The sequence below is a fragment of the Mobula hypostoma genome, chromosome 1 (genome assembly GCF_963921235.1).
Source record: "Mobula hypostoma chromosome 1, sMobHyp1.1, whole genome shotgun sequence".
NCBI classification, from domain to species: Eukaryota; Metazoa; Chordata; class Chondrichthyes; order Myliobatiformes; family Myliobatidae; genus Mobula; species Mobula hypostoma.
The window spans coordinates 251,870,103-251,892,284 of NC_086097.1; the positions used below are offsets into that span (position 1 = coordinate 251,870,103).

General features: G+C 44.3%; 1 protein-coding gene across 1 annotated transcript in view; it reads left to right on the forward strand.

Annotated features, from left to right (window-relative positions):
• Positions 1-22,182, forward strand: part of si:dkey-22o22.2 (neural-cadherin) — a 304,012-nt gene that overhangs the window by 241,295 nt on the left and 40,535 nt on the right. The window contains exons 15-20 of the mRNA XM_063054940.1: positions 3,969-4,155; positions 6,154-6,297; positions 11,236-11,519; positions 13,960-15,201; positions 16,877-17,257; positions 20,179-20,267. Of these exons, the coding sequence (XP_062911010.1) occupies positions 3,969-4,155; positions 6,154-6,297; positions 11,236-11,519; positions 13,960-15,201; positions 16,877-17,257; positions 20,179-20,267 (2,327 nt within the window). The remainder of the gene's footprint in view (positions 1-3,968; positions 4,156-6,153; positions 6,298-11,235; positions 11,520-13,959; positions 15,202-16,876; positions 17,258-20,178; positions 20,268-22,182) is intronic.

Sequence of the window (22,182 nt, forward strand, 5' to 3'; positions counted from 1 at the left end):
CTCAGCAGGCCAGGCAGGTTTCGGGCTGGGACCCTTCATCGGGCCTGGTCTGCTGAGCTCCTCCAGCATTTTGTGTGTGTTGTTTGGATTTCCAGCATCTGCAGATTTTCTCTTGTTTGTGAGGTAATGTTCATGGGTTCGTTGCCAATTCAGAAATCTGATATTCAGAAATTCAGGGAAGAAGATGTTCCACAAAAAACATTGAGTGTATATCTTCAAACTCCACCATGGATGTTCCCAACCCCGGCTGCAAAAGAAGGAGGGTTGGGCGGGGGACTAGCAACTCCATCACAGTACTACATTGGAGCCAACAGAAGCTCCAAAGTCCTCGTTCCTGGGGGAGCAGGATACTAAGAAGATGGGAGAACTGGAAAAACTGGCCCAGGACAGAGGACTCTGGTGAGCTACTGTCGGCGGCCTGTGCCAGGCCTAGAGGGGTGATGGCTTTAAGAAGAAGCTTGTCTTCAGGCTCCTGTACCTCCCTTTTGATGGTAGCAGTGAGAAGAGAGCGTGTCCTGCGTGATGGGGGTCTCTGATGATGGATGCCTCCTTTCTGAGACGTCGTTTTTTGAATGTCTCCTCCGTGATGGAGAAGCTGAAGTGAACATCAAAATAGCCACTGTAGCCTTGACAGAGAAAGCGCAACTTCATGGGCAGCGCCTCAGTTAACCTTATTTGGGTCAGGTATTGTGTTGAGTGTTCAGTACAAAGATTGTTGGACAAGTTTCTTAGCTACATCCCAGGAGTAACAGAACATCAAGGTGTAGTAATCACTTTTGCAGAAAGTTGTAAACTCAGTCAGCTCCAGCATGGGCACCAGCCTCCCCAACATCCAGAACATCTTCAAAATACGATGCCTCAAAAAGACAGCATCCATCATTAAGGACCCCCACCTCCCAGGACGTGCCCTCTTCATATTGCTACCATCAGGGAGAGGTAGACACACACTCAATGTTTCAGAAACAACTTCTTCCCCTCTGCCATCAGATTTCTAAATGGACTTTGAACCCATGACCACTACCTCACTTTTCTTTTCTCTGCCTTTTTGCACTACTTACTTAATTTAATTTTTACATAAATTTATTATTGTATTTTATATGTTCTATTATTATATATCACAATGACCTGCTGCTACAAAACAACGACATAGGCTAGTGATCTGATTCTGATTCTCAAATCTCTAATCGAATTTCCTCTGAATGATTGAATTCTGCAGTGTGTAGAAGGGATGGTGAAGATGAGTGTCCAGTCAAATCCGTTCACGCTTCTGGTCAAATGCAAATCGAACAGAGTCTTGATTATAATTCCCAGCATGCAGACGGTGCCATGTCATCTAAATTCTGAAGCACCGCCACAGGAAGTTTGCCAGCAACTGTTCCCTATTACTTCCCGGCAGTCCCAAGGAAGTAAAATAAATTTAATATTGCAGATTATATTTTACAGGCTGAAGTAATTGCAGCAATTTCTGGACTTGACTTGGTAAAATTTTATGGAACTAGTAGAGAAATGAAAACCCATCTGTGCTGCTTGTGGGTGTCTATTTATTTATTTGTTTGTTTGTTCTGTTTGTTTATTTGCTTGCTTGCTTCTGTATTTATTTATCCATCTATCTGTCTATCTCCATCTAATTATGTATCTATCTATCCGTCTATCTATCTACCTATCTATCACTCCATCTAACTATTTATTCATTCATTCATTCATTCATTCTGGCCCAACAAGCCACACCACCCAGCAACCCACCTATTTAACCCAACCTATATGCCTTTGGACTATGGGAGGAGACCAGTGCACCCAGAGGAAACCCTGGCGGTCACAGGGAGAACGTACAAGTTCCTTACAGATGGTGCCAGAATTGAACTCTGAACTCTGCATTTCAAGCTGTAATAGCATTGTGCTAAGCACTACGTTACCATTGTATTTAGATGTGCTAGAGCCTCCAGCTCCACCTTTCTATACACTGAAGAGTGGAGAAACCAGGAAGGGATCTGCAACAACAAGCCATGTACTGGAGGAACTCAGTAGGTTGAGCAGCATCTGTGGAAGGAAATAAGTTGTCAACGTGTTGGTATCTGAGTCCTGAGGCAGAGTTTCAACCCAAAACACTGACAGTTTACTTTTTGTGATATAGATAAATGACCTGGATGAAAATGTAGATGGGTGGATTGGTAAGTTTGCAGACAATACAAAGACTGGTGGTGTTAAGGATAGTGTAGAAGACTGGCAATGAATACAATAGGATATAAATCAGTTGCAAATATGGGTGGAGAAATGGCAGATGGAATATAACAGACATCTTTTCCCAGGGTTGAAATGGCTAATGCCAGAGGGTATGTATTTAAGGTGAAGGGAGGTAATTTCAAAGGAGATCTGAGGGGCAAAGTTTTTACACAGAGTGGTGGGTCCCTGGAATGTGCTGCCTGGGTTGGTGGTGGTAGGCAGATACATCAGGGATTTTTAAGAGACATTTAGATAGCCACATGAATGTGAGAAAAATTGAAGGATAATGACATCATGTAGGCAGAGAGATTAGTTTAGTTGGCCACACACATAAAAGTTGCTGGTAAACGCAGCAGGCCAGGCAGCATCTCTAGATGCTTCCTAGAGATGCTGCCTGGCCTGCTGCGTTTACCAGCAACTTTTATGTGTGTTGCTTGAATTTCCAGCATCTGCAGAATTCCTGTTGTTTGAGTTTAGTTGGCCATTTGGTTACTAATTTAATTGGTCGATTACTAATTTACTAATTTAATTCAGCCCAACATTGTGAGCTGAGGGCCTGTTCCTGCGCTGTACTGTCCTACGTTCAAAGGGGGTTGAGAAGGATAATAAATCAGCCATCATTGCATGGTGGAGGGCTCAAATGGGCTGAATGGCCTAATTCTGTCCCCAAGTCTTATGGTCTTACATCTCTGTTATAAGGTATGCTTCGGGTGAGTCACTGGGTTCAGAGTCTGGGGTTAGAGCTGATGTCAAAGGCCATTCCTTTGGCCTACTTCCATACTTATATTTGCTGATGACATAAGAAAGATCAAAGATTTAAAAATTACATTTTTGTCACATGTGCATCAAAATGTGAAATGTGTCATTTGCATAAACAACCGACACAGTCCGGGGATGTGCTGGGGGTAGCCCACAAGTATCGCCATGTTTCCAGTGCCAACACAGCAGGCCCACAGCTTACCTACCCAAAACCACAACTCAGTAGCCTAACAGGAAAATGGAGTTTTGTGCTGGAGAGAAGGGGTAGAATGATCTTTGAGTAGGTTAAAAGGTTGGAACTACACTGTGGCCAAAGGGCCTGTAATGTTCCATATTCTTTGCTTTATGTTCTGTGTTCTAACCCGTGCATTGTTAGAATCTGGGAGGAAACCGGAGCACCCAAAGGTAACCCACAGGTCATGGGGCAAGCGCACAAATCGTGGGAAATGAATACAGTCAGTGGTGAGAATCGAACCGCTGGCATTACAGTACCCACCATGCTGCCATGCCATCCTCTACGCTATCAGGCCACTCCTTTGCCCCATCAGCTCAACATGCCTTACAGAGCCAACCTATATTGCTTTTAGGGTCGGGTCAGTAGCATAGCAGTTAATGTGTCTCTTCAGCACCAGCGACGCAGGTTCAATCCCCACCACTGTCTGTAAGGAGTTTATCTGGAGCTTGGAGTTTGTACGTTCTCTCTGTGATTTCTGCGTTTCCTCTGGATGCTCTGGTTTCTTCCCTCAGTACAAAGACGCACCAGTTCATGGGTTAATTGGTCACATGGGTGTAATTGGACGGTATGGTCTCATTGGGCCAGAAGGACCTGTTACTGTGCGTATATCTAAATAATAAATAAATACCCCTCCCCATGTAACCAGTTCTCCCAACAGTCCCTTTGACTACCACCTTCCCACCTCTCACCAAAACATTAGAGATTGGGAAATGTCTGCCTGATTCTCACCTGTTAACTTCCCTTCCTCTACCAGGTGAATTACGCCATAGTGAAGGACCTCAGTGGAGATTATCGTTACTTCAGCATTGATTTTGAGACGGGGGTTATATTCACCCAGACATCCTTTGACAGAGAGGTGAAAGGATCATACTTAATAGAGATCCAGTCTCAAGACAACTCGGAGTCTGCCCGGCCAGGCAAACAAGGACAACCCAACACAGGTACACACCTCAAAGCCATCAACTCTCGTCATTAATGCATTTGTTTGTCTACAGGGAACAAGCTACATTGTTTGGGTATCATATGTGTGGTGGTTGTCCATCCTGTCCGATGATGACAGGACATCTGTGAGGGAGAGTTTTGTAAGTGGAAGAGCTATGGCACCTGGGCAGTTCCACTCTCTCGACCCCGGAAGCCCAGGTCCAGTGATGTGTGCAATCGTCACAAACTAGGGTCTTCCTTGGTGGCAGTGGATGACCATGACATCATCTGTGCCTCGTCATGGCCTTCGCTCCCCACGGAGTCTTACAGAACGACCTTCCTGGCCGTTGGATCTCACTGTAGATCTCATTCGCCCAGTCCACCGGAGCTGACTGTGCATGCTAGGGCAGGCATGTCCCTATCTCACCAGGGTATGAGGCTCACTAGCTGCTCTCGCCTGCTTTAGCCCACCTATCAAAGCAGTGTGCTTACCAGGGTGTGGCCACAGTCGCATGCACACAACTACTTGGAGCCACGGCTGAGAGCTGAGTGTCCAAAGGGGACCAAAGGAGAGTGAGCTGCCCCAGAACAGACACAACAAGCCCCTTCACCAGAGGACCTGGACACCCCATACAACCCCAATCTGAAACTAACTCAATGAATATGTATATAACAACGAAATAAAATGTCCAAGTATTAGTAATTATGAGTGGAAAGTAAATGTATTGTTAATATTACTGGGATATTTTGACATTGAAACTAACTCAATGAATGTAAAGATCTAATTCCAAACTGGCACACCTGGTGGAAAGCCATGGGATCACAGAGAGAACGTACAAACTCCTTACAGACAGTGGTGGGAAGTAATAATCATAATAATAATATTTTGACCAATCTGTTATTACAGATAAGACAATCCTTATCCAGTCAGGTCACTCGGCTGAGTGCTACTGGTACCATGTAACCCAGTACTACCTGTCGCATGGTCGGGTGGTGGGCGACTAAATCGGCTCCCCCACCGGGCTTGCCTGGTGAGGAGGGTGGCTAGACACCCTGCAGGACGGAAAACAAGACCTGTCAAAGGGCAGGTGAACCCTCTCGTAGGGTCAACGGCCATCTAGCAAACACGCGCCGTGAAGTGCGGAAAGGGCATCCCTTGCATCGAAGCTTGGTCTGGTCATTCACTGCAACAGAACTTCCCCCAGCCATCTTGGACCCCACCATGCTGCTGGATCCGGGAGAGGATGTCGAGAGGGTGGGTCTGGACCTGTACAACCCCCACCCACTTAAAATCCACTTACGCACACGCTTTTCCTTTCTGAGGAGTGGGGTCAACCCCACTAACTGACTGAAGGGAACCATCATCATCCTATGGGATGGTTAGCCAGAGAGAGGGATCCAGCCAGATGTAATAACACAGGATAAAGAAATAAGAACAGCTTACTTAATAGATATCGGCATTCCAAACACACATAATTTACAGATATCAATAAGTGAAAAACATCTGAAGCATGCAGATTTAAAGGAGGAAATTGGAAGATTTTGGAATATAAACAACATATATCATTAGTAACTGACTGGTCCCATCGAGGAGCACCACTGAACGCACAGGAGATCCTTTTTCCCGTGGCTATAAGACTATGCAATTCATCCTCCTCAAGTATACAAGTGTATGGTTTCATTGCACATCTGTATTGTGCACTATTACTTTTTAATGCACACTTTGAATTCTTTTCATTCCTCAATTATTACATTTTGTATTTTAAAGTATATATTTCTGACTAAGCAACCTTGCAACAATAATTTCCTTTGGGATAAATAAAGTTTTATCTTATTTTACAGCTTTAATCTGAGTGTTGGAGGTCGATGGGACTAGGCAGATTAAGAGTTCAGCACAGACTAGATGGGCCAAAGGGCCTGCTTCTGTGCTCTATGACTCTATGGCTCTAATGTGGTACGTTTTAGATTGCTATATGGTGATTCATTATCAATGGACATGTTGTTCTCTCCATTCACAGACATGGCGTATGTGAGGATTTTTGTCAGCGATGTGAATGACAACGCGCCATTTTTCCCTCAGGAAGCCTATACTATCAGTGTAGACGAGGACAAGGACATTGGGTTTGTTGTGATAACAGTGTCTGCTAACGACGGAGATGAAGGTGTGTCTGTATGGATCTTCCCCCTTTTGTTCTCATTTGAACTTGGACGGGTCTTGAATCAGAATCAGATTTATATCACAGACTTACACTCATGTAACTCCCCTACCTAATGAAGTGGCCACTGTCTGCATGTTCATGGTCTTCTGCTGCTGTAGCCCATCCACTTCAATGTTTGCCGTGTTGTGCATTCAGAGATGCTCTTCTGCACATCACTGTTGTAACACGTGGTTATCTGGGTTACTGTCACCTTCCTGTCAGCTTGAATCAGTCTGACCATTCTCCTCTGACCTCTCTCATCAACAAGGTGTTTTCACCCACAGAACTGCTGCTCACTGGATTTTTTTTAACCATTCTCTGTAACTCTAGAGACTGTTGTGCATTAAAGTCCCAGGTGACGAACAGTTTCTGAAATACTCAAACCACCCTATCTGGCGCCAAAAATCATTCCACGGTCAAAGTCACTTAGTCATAAAGTCACATTTCTTCCCCCATTCTGATGTTTGATCTGAACATCAACTGAACCTCTTGACCATGTCTGCATGCTTTTATACATTGAGTTGCTGCCATATAATTGGCTGATTAGATATTAGAATTAACGAGCAAGTATATAGCTGTACCTTATAAAAATTCCACCTGGGTGCCTCCAATCAGGCAGCATGAACATTGATCTCTCCCCTCTCCCCTCTCCCCTCTCCCCTCTCCCTTCTCCCTTCTCCATTCCCCATTCTGGATCCCGTCTCACCCCTTCTCTTCTCATCTGCCCATTACCTCCCTCTGGTGCTCCTCCTCCTTCCCTTTCTCCCATGGTCCATTCTTCTCTCCTATCAGATTCCTTCTTCTTCATCTCTTTACCTTTCCCACGTATCACCTCCCAGCTTCTAACTTCATTCCCATTCCCACCCATCCACCCACCCACCTTCCCCCTCATCTGGTCTCGCCTATCACCTACCAACTTGCACTCTTTCCACCCCCCCCACCTTTTTATTCTGGGTTCTTCCCCCTTCCTTTCCAGTCCAAATAGTGGGCCTTGGCCCAAAATGCTGACTATTGATTCATTTCCATAAATGCTGCCTGACCTGCTGAGCTCCTCCAGCGTTTTGTGTAGTGGTGCTCTGGATTTCCAGCATCCACAGAATCTCTTGTGTTTCTGAATCTGGCACCTTCCCCCTCCTTTCCAGTTCCGATGAAGGGTCTCAGCCTGAAACATCAACTGTTAATCCTCTCCATCAATGCTGCCTAACCTGCTAAACTCTGATTGTGTTACTCCGAATTGAATCACTTTACACTTAGTAGTGCTGCCCTCATCTGGCAAGAACTGAGCTCTGAAATTCTGTCCCAAAAGCTTCCCACTTTCTTTAACCAGTTTATGGTTATATCCCTTTAATTAACACAGTGCCTATTTCAATTAAGCTTCTGTTTGCATGTTTAATTTTGTTAATTGGCCTTGGAAGTAGCAGTTAGCCTGGTTGGGGTCTGGAGTTTTCACTGAACCAGAGTCAGAATCAGGTATATCTCATGAAATTTGTTGTTTTGTGGCAGCCGTATGTTGAAGCATATAAAATATACAATATTTTATACACACACACACACCTACACTCACTCTCTCACACACACACCTACACTCACTCACTCACACACACACACACACATACACACACTTACTCACACACACACACACACTCACTCACTCACTCACTCACACACACACACACACACACACACACACCTACACTCACTCTCTCACACACACACACCCCTACACTCACTCTCTCACACACACACACACACCCCTACACTCACTCTCTCTCTCACACACACACACACACCCCTACACACCTACACTCACTCTCACACACACACCTACACTTACTCACACACACACACTCACTCACTCACTCTCTCACACACACACACACACACACACCTACACTCACTCTCTCACACACACCCCTACACTCACTCACACACACACACCCCTACACACCTACACTCACTCACACACACACACACACACCTACACACCTACACTCACTCTCTCTCACACACACACCTACACTCACTCACTCACTCACTCTCTCACACACACACACACACACACACACACACACACTAAACAAGTAGTGCAGTAAAAGACAGCAAAGATGGTAAGGGGGTGTCAGTTTAGTAATCTGATGGCAGAGGGGGTGAAACGTTGATTGCTCCTGTACCTCCTCCTTGAGATCCCCCTCATTTTTCTAAACTCCGGTGAGTACAGGCCCAGAGACATCAAACACTCCCCATATGTTCAACCTTTCATTCCTGGGATCAATCTCGTGAACCACTCCAATATCAGCACATACATTCTTAGATAAGGGGCTCTAAACTGCTCACAATACTCCATGAGGCCTCACCAAAGCCTCAGCATTATATTTATGCTTTTATATTCTAGTCCTGTTGAAGAGAGCATTTCCTGGAATGTGTGAGAGTCCTTCATGATGGATGCTGCCTTTCTGAGGCATCACCTTTTGAAGATGTTCACGATGGAGCTGGTTGAATTTGCAACCCCGTGCAGCTTTTTCCGGTCCTGTACAATGGAGCCTCCATAACAGACGGTGATGCAACCAGTCAGAATGCTCTCCATGGTATATATTGCAAGGTTCTTTGGTGACATAGCAAATCTCTCAAACTCCTGATGAAGCATAGCTGTTGGTGTGCCTTCTTTGTAACTGCATCAATATGTCGGACCCAGGACAGGTCGTCACTGTTTCCCCACTTGAGATGGCATCTATCCAGAGAAGTTCCTCCATCATCAGCTTGGCCTTCAAAGCAGACTCTAACACGATCAGCAAGGCTCTGTCTAGATCAGGGGTTCCCAACCTTCTTTATGCCATGGACCAATATCATTAAGCAAGAGGTCCATGGACGCCCAGTTGGGGGCTAGAGCCTGGACAATCCCTGTCCACGAGACATCTTTGGCAGACAGTTCACTCAGCCACCCCCAAAAGTTCTAAAAAATTGGAATATTTGTGAATATTCACAGACACTGGGAAACATAAAAGATTCAACATCATGGAAGAACATAGGAGATCTTTCCTGTTGTAAGAAATGGGAAGCTTTAATATCTAAAAAATACAAGGAAGTAAGATAAAATGATCAAAAGTTATGACATAATCTAATTTAGTGAAAAATCAAATGACTATATTTTAACTGTGGCGTATGTTAGTGTAACAAATAGGAAAAGAGTTTTTGGAAATTGGAGCATATTCTGAAGTAAAAACCTGATGGGATATTACAGCACAGTACAGGCCCTTCAGCCCACAATTTTGTGCCAACCTTTTAACCATGAGCAACTTAAGATCAAAGTACATTTATTATCAAAGTATGTATATATTATTCAACCTTGAGATTCATCTTCTTACTTACTCTCTGAGAATTCAAAAAGAAAACCTTTATCAAATTTGGAATAAATGGGTTGAATTTATAACCCCAATGCGAGCAGACTTTAGATGACTCTCCTTAAGGTTCCTTCTGATTTCCTCATCAGAAGGAACCTTAAGTTATAGTGTTAGTGTAAGCTCCCTTGGTTAGAATGTTCACTGTTTTATTTATGGAAAACATGGAATTAATACAAGCAAAGGAAAAGATTTGGGAAAAATTATAAAATGAAGTAAATAAGTACATAGGGATTGGATAAGTATATCTGTGGGTAGGAACAAATATGAACGTGTACTTGTGAATGTATAAATATATACAGATTTATACATATAAAAAATGGAAAAGGTTTTTATATGTAAAAAAAATTTGTGTAATACTTGTGAATACCTTTCCCAAATAAAAAAATTTTTAAAAAGAGATTCATCTTCTTACACACCATGTCACAACCGTCCTGCACCTTCAAGAATTCAGTTCACACCACAAAAATGCCAGGTTGTACCGGCAGTTCAAAGGCTCAACTCCAAAAGGGAAGGTACAGGCTATTGGTTGCAGTGATCACTTACCAGAAGTGTGAGTAATAATGTAGTTAGTAGTTGTGTTTGCTGCCAGCAAGCACCATCTTAAACCAGATTAATCTATCAATGAAAATAATGTAAAGACAGAGCATTGCAGTACAGGAGTGCGATCTTACAAGTCAAGTATGATGTTCTCCGAAGGGTTTGTCTATTGCTGGGTCCTCAGGTCATTGCAGAGTGCAGAACTCTGGCCACAGGGTTGTGCCGATGTTTTAACCTCCTCTAAGATCAAATCTAACCCTTCCCTGCTATGTAACTGATGCACCATCAATAACTCCAAAAGACTGGAAGTAGAGTAAATATTGAAAGGCTGTTATTAGCAGTAAAATGTGACCTCCATCATGCTGAGTGTCTGCCCCTGGACTGAGGGGGAGGAGCAATGGCGCAATCGCCTTTATTCAGGGGTCTGTGGGAGGAGCCACAGGAGCAGTCAGCAGAGGGGCATGTCCAGACAGGTAACCCAGTTACAACATATATATATATATATATATATATATATGGTTTACCACAGTAACCCTCCATTGTTCTATCATCCATGTGCCTATCTAAGAGTTTCTTAAACGTCCCTAATGTAGCTGCCTTACCACCACCCCTAGTAAGGTGTTCCAGTCTCTGTGTAACAAAGAACAACTTCTGACATTCTCCCCATACATTCCTCCAATCATCTTAAATTTAAAGGTTTGTCAGTCTTTATTTATGTACAGTTTTTTTCTTTGATTCTGTTGTGTTTCTTTATTTTTACTGTAAATGTCTGTAAGAAAACTATCCTCAGGATGATATAGACTGGTATGGAGGAGTCACTGCACAGGATCAGGAAAACAACAAATTCCATGACATATGCTGGTGGTATTAAACCTGATTCTATTGTATGTTCTTTGATAATAAATTTAATTTGAACTTTGAATGCATATCTGAGGAAGAATGCACTTCAATCGGGCTCTTCTTACAGGAGCAAACGCTAAGCTGCGGTACCAGATTGCATCAGGAAACGTTAAAGGGGCGTTTGACGTGGAGCCAGAGGTCGGAACAATCTTTGTAGCTCAGCGGCTAAACTACGAGGACGAGCAGCGGTATGAACTGCGGCTGGTGGCATCGGATGGAAAATGGGAGAACCAAACACTGGTGACGGTCAATGTCGTCAACAAGAATGATGAGGCCCCCGTCTTCACACAGAACGAATACCATGGCAGCATCAAGGAAGAGCTTGTAAAACAGCCGGTATTCGTCCTACAGGTATGTGGCTCTCTTTATTTAGAGATACAGCATGGTAACAAACACCTCTGGCCCAACGAGCCCACAACACCCAATGTCATCGATTAATCTACTCAGCTGTACATCTTTAGAATGTGGCAGGAAACTGGAACACCCAGAGACAACTCACACAATCATAAGACCATAAGACAAAGGAGCAGAAGTCGGCCATGCAGCCCATCGAGTCTGCTCCACCATTTTATCGTCAGCTGATCCATTCTCCCATTTAGTCCCACTCCTCCTGCCTTCTCACCATAACCTTTGATGCCCTGGCTACTCAGATACCTATCAATCTCTGCCTTAAATACACCCAATGACTTGGCCTCCACTGCTGCCCGTGGCAACAAATTCCATAGATTCACCACCCTCTAACTAAAAAAATTTCTTCGCATTTCTGTTCTGAAAGGGCACCCTTCAATCCTTAAGTCATGCCCTCTCGTACTAGACTCCCCCATCATGGGAAACAACTTTGCCACATCCTCTCTGTCCATGCCTTTTAACATTCGAAATGTTTCTATGAGGTCTCCCCTCATTCTTCTAAACTCGAAGGAATACAGTCCAAGAGCGGACAAACGTTCCTCATATGTTAACCCTCTCATTCCCGGAATCATTCTAATGAATCTTCTCTGTACCCTCTCCAACATCAGCGCATCCTTTCTTAAATAAGGAGACCAAAACTGCCCACAGTACTCCAAGTGAGTACCAGCGCCTTATAGAGCCTCAACATCACATCCCTGCTCCTATACTCTATTCCTCTAGAAATGAATGCCAACATTGCATTCGCCTTCTTCACCACCAACTCAACATGGAGGTTAACCTTAAGGGTATCCTGTACGAGGACTCCCAAGTTCCGTTGCATCTCAGAACTTTGAATTCTCTCCCCCATTTAAATAATAGTCTGCCCGTTTATTTCTTCTGCCAAAATGCATAACCATACACTTTCCAACATTGTATTTCATTTGCCATTTCTTTGCCCATTCTTCCAATCTATCCAAGTCTCTCTGCAGACTCTCCATTTCCTCAGCACTACCAGCCCCTCCACCTATCTTCGTATCATCAGCAGAATGTACAAACTCCTTACAGAGGGCAACAGAATTGAACTGGGTCACTAGCACTGTGATAGCATTACTGACTGCTAACCCAAGTTACTGGTGGATGGTTAGTTACACTGACTGCTAACTGGGACACTGGCACTGTGATAGCCATTTCCAACGGGATCCCACCACCAAGCACATCTTTCCCTCCCCCCACTTTCTGCTTTCCACAGGGATCATTCCCTATGCAACTCCCTTGTCCATTTGTCCCTCCTCACTGATCTCCCTCCTGGCACTTATCCTTGCAAGTGGAACAAGTGCTACACCTGCCCCGACACCTTCTCCCTCACTACCATTCAGGGTGCAAAATAGTCCTTCCAGATGAGGTGACACTTCACCTGTGAGTCTGTTGGGGTCATAATCTGTGCCTGGTTCTCCTGGTATGGCCTCCGATATATTGGTGGGATCCGATGTAGATTGGGTGACCGCTTCGCCAACCACCTACTCTCTGTCTGCCAGAAGAAGTGGGATCTCCCAGTGGCCACCCATTATAATTCCACTTCCATTCCCATCCCGTTACGTCAATCCATGGCCTTCTCTACTGTCACAATAAGGCCACGCTCAGGTTGGAGCTACAACACCTTATATTCCGTCTGGGTAGCCTCCAACCTGATAGCATGAACATCGATTTCTCGAATTTCGGATAATGCCCCCCTTCCCCCCTTCACCATTCCCCATTCCCATTTCCCTCTCTCACCTTGTCTCCTTACCTGCCCAAGGCCTCCCTCTGGTGTTCCTCCTCCTTTTCTTTCTTCCATCGCCTTCTGTCCTCTCCTATCAGATTCCCCCTTCTCCAACCCTTTATCTCTTTCACCAATCAACTTCTTAGATATTTGCTTCACCCGTCCCCCTCTCGGTTTCACCCATCACCTGGTGTTTCTCTCTCCCCTTCCCCACCTTTTAAATCTACTCCTCAGTTTTTTTTCTTCAATCCTGCCAAAGGGTCTTGGCCCGAAACGTCGACTGTACTCTTCTCCACAGATGCTGCCGTAGATGCTGAGTTCCTCCTGCATTTTGTCTGTGTTACTTGGATTTCCAGCATCTGCAGATTTTCCCTTGATTGTGAATTCTGTCATTCAAATCATTGACACGTAATGTAAAAAGAAGCCATATGCATTAGTAGGTAAGTTGTGGGCGTTCTACATGGGTGCTGGAATCACACCAACACTTGTGAGCTTCTCCAGTACTTCCTCGGACTGTGTTGGCCAACACCTTCCTCTGTATATATCAATGTTTCAATATACATGTGACAAATAAAGTTAATCTTTAAAATGAAATGGGCGATCTCCTTCAAAGTGATTTTACAGTTTGCTTTGCCCCTTCTGCAGGTTTCAGCGACAGACCCGGACCAGGGAGCAGACCAAAGTGCCTTGCGTTATTCTCTCCACGGACAGGGGGCAAACAGCGAGTTCACCATCGAAAAGCTCACCGGTAAAATCTACACCAAGAAGAAACTAGACCGGGAGGAACGGTCTATATGGCGCTTTCTCGTTCTCGCTACTGATGAAAATGGTGAAGGGCTCACAGGTTTTGCTGATGTCATCGTTGAGGTCCACGATGTCAATGACAACCGGCCACTATTCCTTTGTGCAGCTGATGGCTGCTTCATGGGATACGTTCCAGAAAATTCCCCGGCAGACACTTCCATCATGGAGATGACGGCAACTGACTTGGATGACCCCAAGGTTGGGAAAAATGCAATCGTAATGTACAGAATAATCCAGAATGTTCGAAATGACATCAATCTCAACCTGTTTTCCATCAATCCTTCAACTGGAACTGTGTACACTGTGTTGGGTTCTCTGGACAGAGAGAAGGAGGATAGGTATCTGGTTGTGGTGGAAGCTCGAGACGGAGAAGGCCTGACAGGGACAGGAACAGCGACCATTTTGGTTTCAGATGTGAATGATCATGCACCAGTCTTCACACAGAGCGTCTTCAGAGCAACGATTCCTGAAAACACCGAGACAAACACTGAAGTTCTGGTTGTGCCAGCCACCGATGATGATGAGGGAGAAAATGCCCTGGTGACGTTCAGTATCGTGGACGGTGATGAAGACCATAAATTTCTCATGGAAACAAATCATCTGAAGAAACATGGGATAATTAAATTGAAGAAAAGGCTTAATTATGAGAAATTCACTGAGAGGCGGTTCAACTTAACCATTAAGGTAGAAGATCTGGACTATTTTAGCTTGGCCACTTGTATCATTGATGTCGAAGATTACAATGATCACCCTCCAGTCTTCTCCCCACAAGTTTATGAAGCAGGCCCCTTGCTGGAGGATGTTTTCATCGGAACTAGGATGGTTCAGGTGACGGCGATGGATCTGGATTCCGCCCAGAATGGAAGGTTCACCTACAGTATCGCAAACACTTCGGATCCACTCCAGCAGTTCTCAGTGGACAGTGACGGCTGGGTTACCATCGCCAGTGCTCTGGACCATGAGACGACACCACAGCATCAGCTGGTGGTCCTAGCCACCGACCAGGGAAGCCCACCACTGACGGGAAGTGCCACCATCGCTTTAACTGTGCAAGACGTCAATGACAATGGACCGGACTTTGAGGTTCTATAACGAAAATTACTTTTAAAATTGTTCTATATTCTTCTCTTTCTCTCTCCCACTCTCTCTCTCTCTCTCTCTCTCTCTCTCTCTTTCTCTTTCTCACTCTCTCTGTCTCTCTGTCATGATGCATGGTCTTGGCCCAAAACGTCAACTGTTTATTCATTTCCGTAGATGCTGCCTGACCTGCTGAGTTCCTCCAGCATTTTATGTGTGCACATATGCATCCGCAAACATAGGAGACATAGCACACGTACTCAGGACTGCAAGAAAGCACTTTATTGAGTTCTAAGTAAATTTATTATCAAAGTACATATATGTCACCCCGTACAACCTGAGATTCATTTTCTTGCAGGCATTCACAGTAAATACAAGAAACACAATATAATCAACAAAAATGCTGCACATAACACAAGCAACCAATGTGTAAAAGATAACAAACTGCAAATACAAAAAGAAAGTGACTTTTTAAAAATAATAATAAATAAATAAGCAATAAATATCAAGAATATGAGATGAAATAAGTCTATTGGTTGTGGGAACGTTTCAATCATGAGACAAGAAGCTGAGTGAAGCTATCTCCTCTGGTTCAGGAGCCTGATGGTTGAGGGATAATAACTGTTTCTGAACCTGGTGGTGTGGGACCTGAGGCTCCTGGACCTCCTTCCTGATGGCAGCAATGAGAAGTGAGCATTTCCTGGATGACGGGGGATGGTCAGAGCTCGCTCGTCGCAATACGGAAAGAAAAACAAATGTCTACAGTCACAGATGTACAGAAATCAAAATAATACTTATTATTTACTAAACAAGCCAATCTCTGCAATGTTGGAGAAGAGCCACAGATCCAGCTCTCCCTCCCAGCCTCTCTCCGTACTTCTCCCTGTGTTCTTAGCACTAGCACCAGTCGTGACCAAGACTAAAACCCTCACACTGCACAGAGAAAGTGCCCCTATTTATACCCTTTAAGGTTCCATCAAAGATAACATAATTATCAGCCCAGTACTTTCCTGTCTGCTACCCATTATCCTCAACCCAGACACATAATTTAGGAAACCAAAGGTAGAATCAGAATCAGAAAAAGGTTTAATATCACCAGCATATGTCGTGAAATTTGTTGTTCTGCAGCAGCAGTACCTAGCAATACAGTATATAATAATAAAAACTGTAAATTACAGTAAGAAGTATATATTTAAAAAATTAAATTAAATAGGTAGTGCAAAAAGAGGGGAAAATAGTGAGGTGGTGTTCATGGTTCATCGTCCAATCAGAAATCTGATGGCGGTGGGGAAGAAGCTGTTCCTGAAATATTGAGTGTGGGTCTTCAGGCTCCTGTACCTCCTCCCTGATGGTAGCAATGAGAAGAGGGCAGGTCCTGGGAGGTGGCGGTCCCTAATGATGGATGCTGACATCTTGAGGCATTGTCTTTTGAAGGTGTCCTCAATGCTGGGGAGACTAGTGCCCATGATGGAGCTGGCTGAGTTTACAACTTTCTGCAAGGAGGAAATCATTATTCATTACCTGAATCTTGATGTGCATCCAAATTGGAGACAAAGTATTGATGTATAAGAGGGAAAACAGGCCATTACCACAATCCAACCTGACACAACTTTTGTCTTCCAACTTCCATTTTATTTCAGCATGTACCAAGGAGGACTCACAGTTAACTCTTTCCTTACAGGTCCCGTACGCGCCAGTTGTCTGGGAGAACACAGCCCCCCCACAAACCATCCAGTTAAACGACAGCTCGACCCTGATTTATGCCAAGGACAGGGATAGCCCGGAGAACGGTGCTCCCTTCTCCTTCAGTTTGTTGACCCACAACGACAATTGGACCAACTTTGCTTTAAAGGATTATGGCAATGGCACAGCGGCTCTCACAGCTCTCCGTATGTTTGACAGAGAGGAACAGAAAACCTTCTACCTGCCAGTGGTAATCACCGACAGTGGGTCTCCACGTATGAGTTCCACCAACACTTTGACCATCACGATTGGAGATGTCAATGACCACCCTCATTCACCTGGTTGCGTGGAATTTCTGGTCTACCATTATAAAGGTATGGTGTTGTTCTATGAAGGTGCAAGTTGAGTGGCAAAAAAGAAGTCAAGGCAAAGATTAGCTTTACACTGATCAGCCACTTTACTCATTACCTCCTGCTCTCTAAGAGCCTTCAGAGATGCTCTTCTGTACAGCGCTGATGCGAGGTTATTTGAGTTACTGTCGCTTTCCTGTCAGCTTCAACCAGGCTGCCCATTCTCCTCTGAGCTCTCTCATTAACAAGGCATTCACACCCACAGAACTGCCACTCACTGGATATTTTTGTTGTTTTTTTTTGTGCTATTCTCTGCAAACTCTAGAGCAGGGGTTCCCAGCCTTTTTTATACCATGGACCAATGCAATTAAGCAAGAAGTCCGTAGACCCCAAGTTGGGAACCCCTGATCTAGAGACTGTTGTGAAAATCCCAGAAAATCAGCAGTTTCTGAATCACCCTGTCTGGCACTAACAATCATTCCACAGTCAATTAGATCAACATAGAACATAGAATATACAGTACAGCACAGTACAGGCCCTTCAGCCCACAATGTTATGCCTACCCCTAAACCCCCGCCTCCCATATAACCCCCCACCTTAAGTTCCTCCATATACCTGTCTAGTATCAATAGGGATTCTGCTGTTTGGTCTGAACAGCTGAAGCTCTTGCCCATGTCTACATTGAGTTGCTGCACATGATTGGCTGATTAGATAGAACATGGAAAAGTACAGCACAGGAACAGGCCCTTCAGCCCAAATGGCCAACTAAACTAATTCCTTCTGCCAACACAATGTCCATATCCTTCCATTTTCCTCACATTCATGTGCCTGTCTAAGTGTCTCTTAGAAGTTCCTAATGTATTTGCCTCTACCACCACCCCAGGCAGGGCATTCCAGATGCCCACCACCCCCTGTGTAAAAAAACTTGCCCCTCACACCCTGTTTGAAATTACACCCTCTCACCTTAAATGCATGCCCTGTGCTGTTGGACATTTTGATGTATATTATATATATTAGATATTTCCATTAATGAGCAGGAGTGCCGGGTACCTCATAAAGTGGCCACTGAGTGTATGTCTCACGTGTACATGAAAACAAACAGTGAAATGTGTCGTTCATGTCGCAGTCCAAGGATACGTTGGGGGCAGCCCACGATTGTCACCACATTTCTGGTGCAACACAGCATGCCCACAACACACTCAACCTAATCCGTACGTCTTTGGAATGTGGGAGGAAGAAACCTGGAGATCATGGGGAGAATGTATGAACTCCCGCGGCAGGATTCGAACCCCGATCTTATAGCTGGTGCTGTACTAACCACTATGCTATTGTGCTGTTCCTCAGTACCCAGCACACATGTAGAAAATATAGTTTAACAACTCTTCGTGATAGCAAGATGGATCCATCAATGCACAAAATGACTGATTAAAGTTTTATTACTCCTTTGCAGAATCAGAATCAGGTTTAATATCACTGCCATAGGTCGTGAAATTTGCTGTTTTGTGGCAGCAGTACATTGCAATACACAATAATTTTTAAAATTATAAATTACAATAAGAAACATATATAACTTTAAATAAATAAGTAGTGGAAAAAGAGAACAAAAAAAATAGTGAGGTGGTACATGGGTTCATCGCCCATTCAGAAATCTGATAGCAGAGGGGAAGAAGCTGTTCCTAAAACGTTGAGTGTGTGTATCTTCAGGCTTCTGTACCTCCTTGATGGCAGCAATGAGAAGAGGGCATGTCCTTGCTGATGGGGGTTTTAATGGTGGATGCCACCTTCTTGAAGCGTCACATTTTTAAGTTATCCTCGATGCTGAGGAGGCTAGTACCCATGTTGGAGCTGACAGAGTTTACAACTTTCTGCAGCTCTTTCCAATCCTGTGCAGTGGCCCCTCCAGACCAGATGCTAAATTGAGGAGTATACAGTAAATGCAAGCTGGCTTTTTCCAAGGAGGTTGGGTGAAACTAGAACTGGAGGTCATAAGCTATGAGTGAAAGGTAAAATGTTTAAGGGGGACATGAACAGGAAATTCTTCACTCGTATGGTGGTGAGAGTGTGGTACAAGCTGTTAGCTCAAGTGGTGGATGTGATTTCGATTTTGATGTTTAAGAGAAGTTTGGATAGAGACATGGATGGGAGGGCTGGAGAAGAAGGAATCTGATAAGAGAAGAGAATGGACCATAGGAGAAAGGGAAGGAGGAGGGGCACCAGGGGGAGATGATAGGCAGGTGAAAAGAGGTAAAAGGCCAGAATGGGGAAATGAAGAAGAGAGAAGGGAGAGGGGAAAATTACTGGAAGTTGGAGAAATCGATGATCATGTCATCAGGTTAGAGGTTCTCCAGATGGAATATGAGGTGTTGCTCCTCCAATCTGAGAATGGCCTCATAATGGCAGAAGCGGAGGCCATGGACAGACACGTTGGAACAGAAATGGGATAGAAATTAAAATGGTTGTCTAAGTCATGTAAAAGAAAACTTCTATAGATCTACTATGGAGAACATTCTGCCAGGCTGCATCACTGTCTGGTATGGGGGGGGAGCTAATGCACTGGACTGAAAGAAGCTACAGAAAGTTGTAAAATTAGTTAGCTCCATCTTGAGTACTAGCTTGCGTGGTATCCAAGACATCTTCAAGGAGTAGTAACTCAGAAAAGCAGTGTTCATTACTAAGGACCCAGGACATGCTCTTTTCTCACTGTTACCGTAAAGAAGGCACACACTCAGCAATTCAGGAACCATTTCTTCCCCTCTGCCATAGGATTACTAAATGGACATTGAACCCATGAACACTACCTCACTATTTTTATATGTACTATTTCTGTTTTGCACTATTTTAACCTATTTCATATGCACATATATACTTATTGGATGAGATCATTTGCAATGTCATGTTTGTGTCTGCCAAGCAGTGATAATGCCATTTTACGTTGCCCGTCTCAGGTCAGCTCGGCAACACCGAGCTGGGAAAGGTGCATGCTCCCGATTTAGATGACTGGGACTTGAAGACATACAGGTTTATTGGAGCACCTCCCAGGTAAGGAAATCTACAGCGATTTTGAAAATGTTTTGTGGAATATGTTGAATAAAGGAGTACACTGATAGAATGGAAATGCATTGCATCATATCAATGAGCAGCACTGCCCAGCAAACCATCAGTGTACCCTTACCCCAGTCACAGGGCAATTTACAATGACCAGTTACCTACGTCTGTGGAATGTGGGAGGAAGCCAAAGCACCCGGAAGAAACACAGATGCTCACAGGGAGGACGTACAAACTCTCTATAGATGGCGAATTGAACTCTGAACTCTGACACCCCGCGCTCTGATAGCGTTGTGGTAATTGCGATGCTACTGTGATGTGCAATGGTGCCTCAGACAGACAGATACTGCAGACTGACCGGTTCCATTTGCCAGGGTTGAAATGTCTAAAACCAGAGGGCGTGCATTTCAGGTGAGAGGGGGTAACTTCAAAGCAAATGCGAGAGGTAAATTCCTTACACGGGCGGGCGGGGGGGGGGTGCCTGGAATGTGCTGCCTGGCCCTGGGCTGGTGGTAGAGGCAGATACATTAGAGACTTTTAAGAGACATTTATATAGGCACATGAATGTGAGGAAAATTGAAGGATATGGACCTTATGTAGGCAAAAGAGATTATTAATTTAATTGGTTAGGCACAACATTGTGGGCTGAAGGGCCTGTTCCTGTGCTGTACTGGTCTCTATTCTAACTTAACATAGAGACACACTGCCTCCTTCCCTTTTCAAATAGACGATTCTCTATTCTCCTGGACATCGACTGTTTATTCGTTTCCATAGAGTGTGTTAGTTTGCTTTCTTTCTGTTTTTATCACTTAGACTATTTTTTTGAATGTTCCCTCTTTTTATTTTTGTTTTTTGCCTACCTCTGTGGATTCTGAATAATCCCAGTCCTCAGGACTGCTGCCTAATTTTGCCTCCTTTGATGCTTTCTCTTTCAGTTTAACCATGGTTGAAAGGTGTCTAGGATCCTCGCTACTGTCTGACATGATTTGCCTTCTCAAATCATAGGGAGGACGTAGAAGCTTTAGAGAAGGTGCATAGGAGATTTACTAGAATGCTGCCTGTATTAGAGAACTTGTCTTATGGAGATCGGTTGAGTGAGCTAGGGCTTTTCTCTTTGGAGAGAAGGAGGATGAGAGATGACTTGATAGAGGTGTACAAGATGATAAGAGGCATATACCAAGTGGAAAGCCAGAGACTTTTCCCAGGGGTTGTTCATTTGTTATGTGCCATGTCATATTTCCAGGGCTGCAATGGCTTATATGAGACAACATTTTGTTAAGGTGAATGGAAAAAAGTAGAGGGAGAAGTCAGAGGTGAGTTCTTTACAGAGAGTGGTGGGTGTGTGGAACACCCTATCAGGGCCGTGGTAGAGGCAGATACATCAGGGACATTGAAGAAACTCATAGATAGGCACATGGATGATAGAAAAATGGAAGGTTAGGTAGCAGGGAAGGGTTAGATTGATCTTAGAGTAGTTTAAAAGGTGGACACATCTTGGGCCAAAGGGCCTGTACTGTGCTGTAGTGTTCCATGTTGTATGCAAATTTCCACCCCTTCTGATCTATCTGCTCAGTCCACTTCAGCTCAATCCTTAATCCATTGTGAGCTACACACAGTCGTTTCTGACCCAATTTACTTCCTGTCAGATTTAATACAACTTTCAATAGCCTTCTCGATCTGCAGGAACTTGTTTAAACTCAGGAACACACCATCTGCAGAAAAGTGCAAAAACAATTTGAAGGCGGAGTACAGGCCAGGGGGAGACGAAGCAGGAAGCATGGAGAAGGCAGGAGAAAGGGGTTGAGAGGGATAATAAGATATTCTGCCTCCAATTTACTTCCCATCTACCCCCCATTATTCATGCTAAAGTTAGCAACTAACTCCTGCCACAGTTTACGGGTGGAATAGG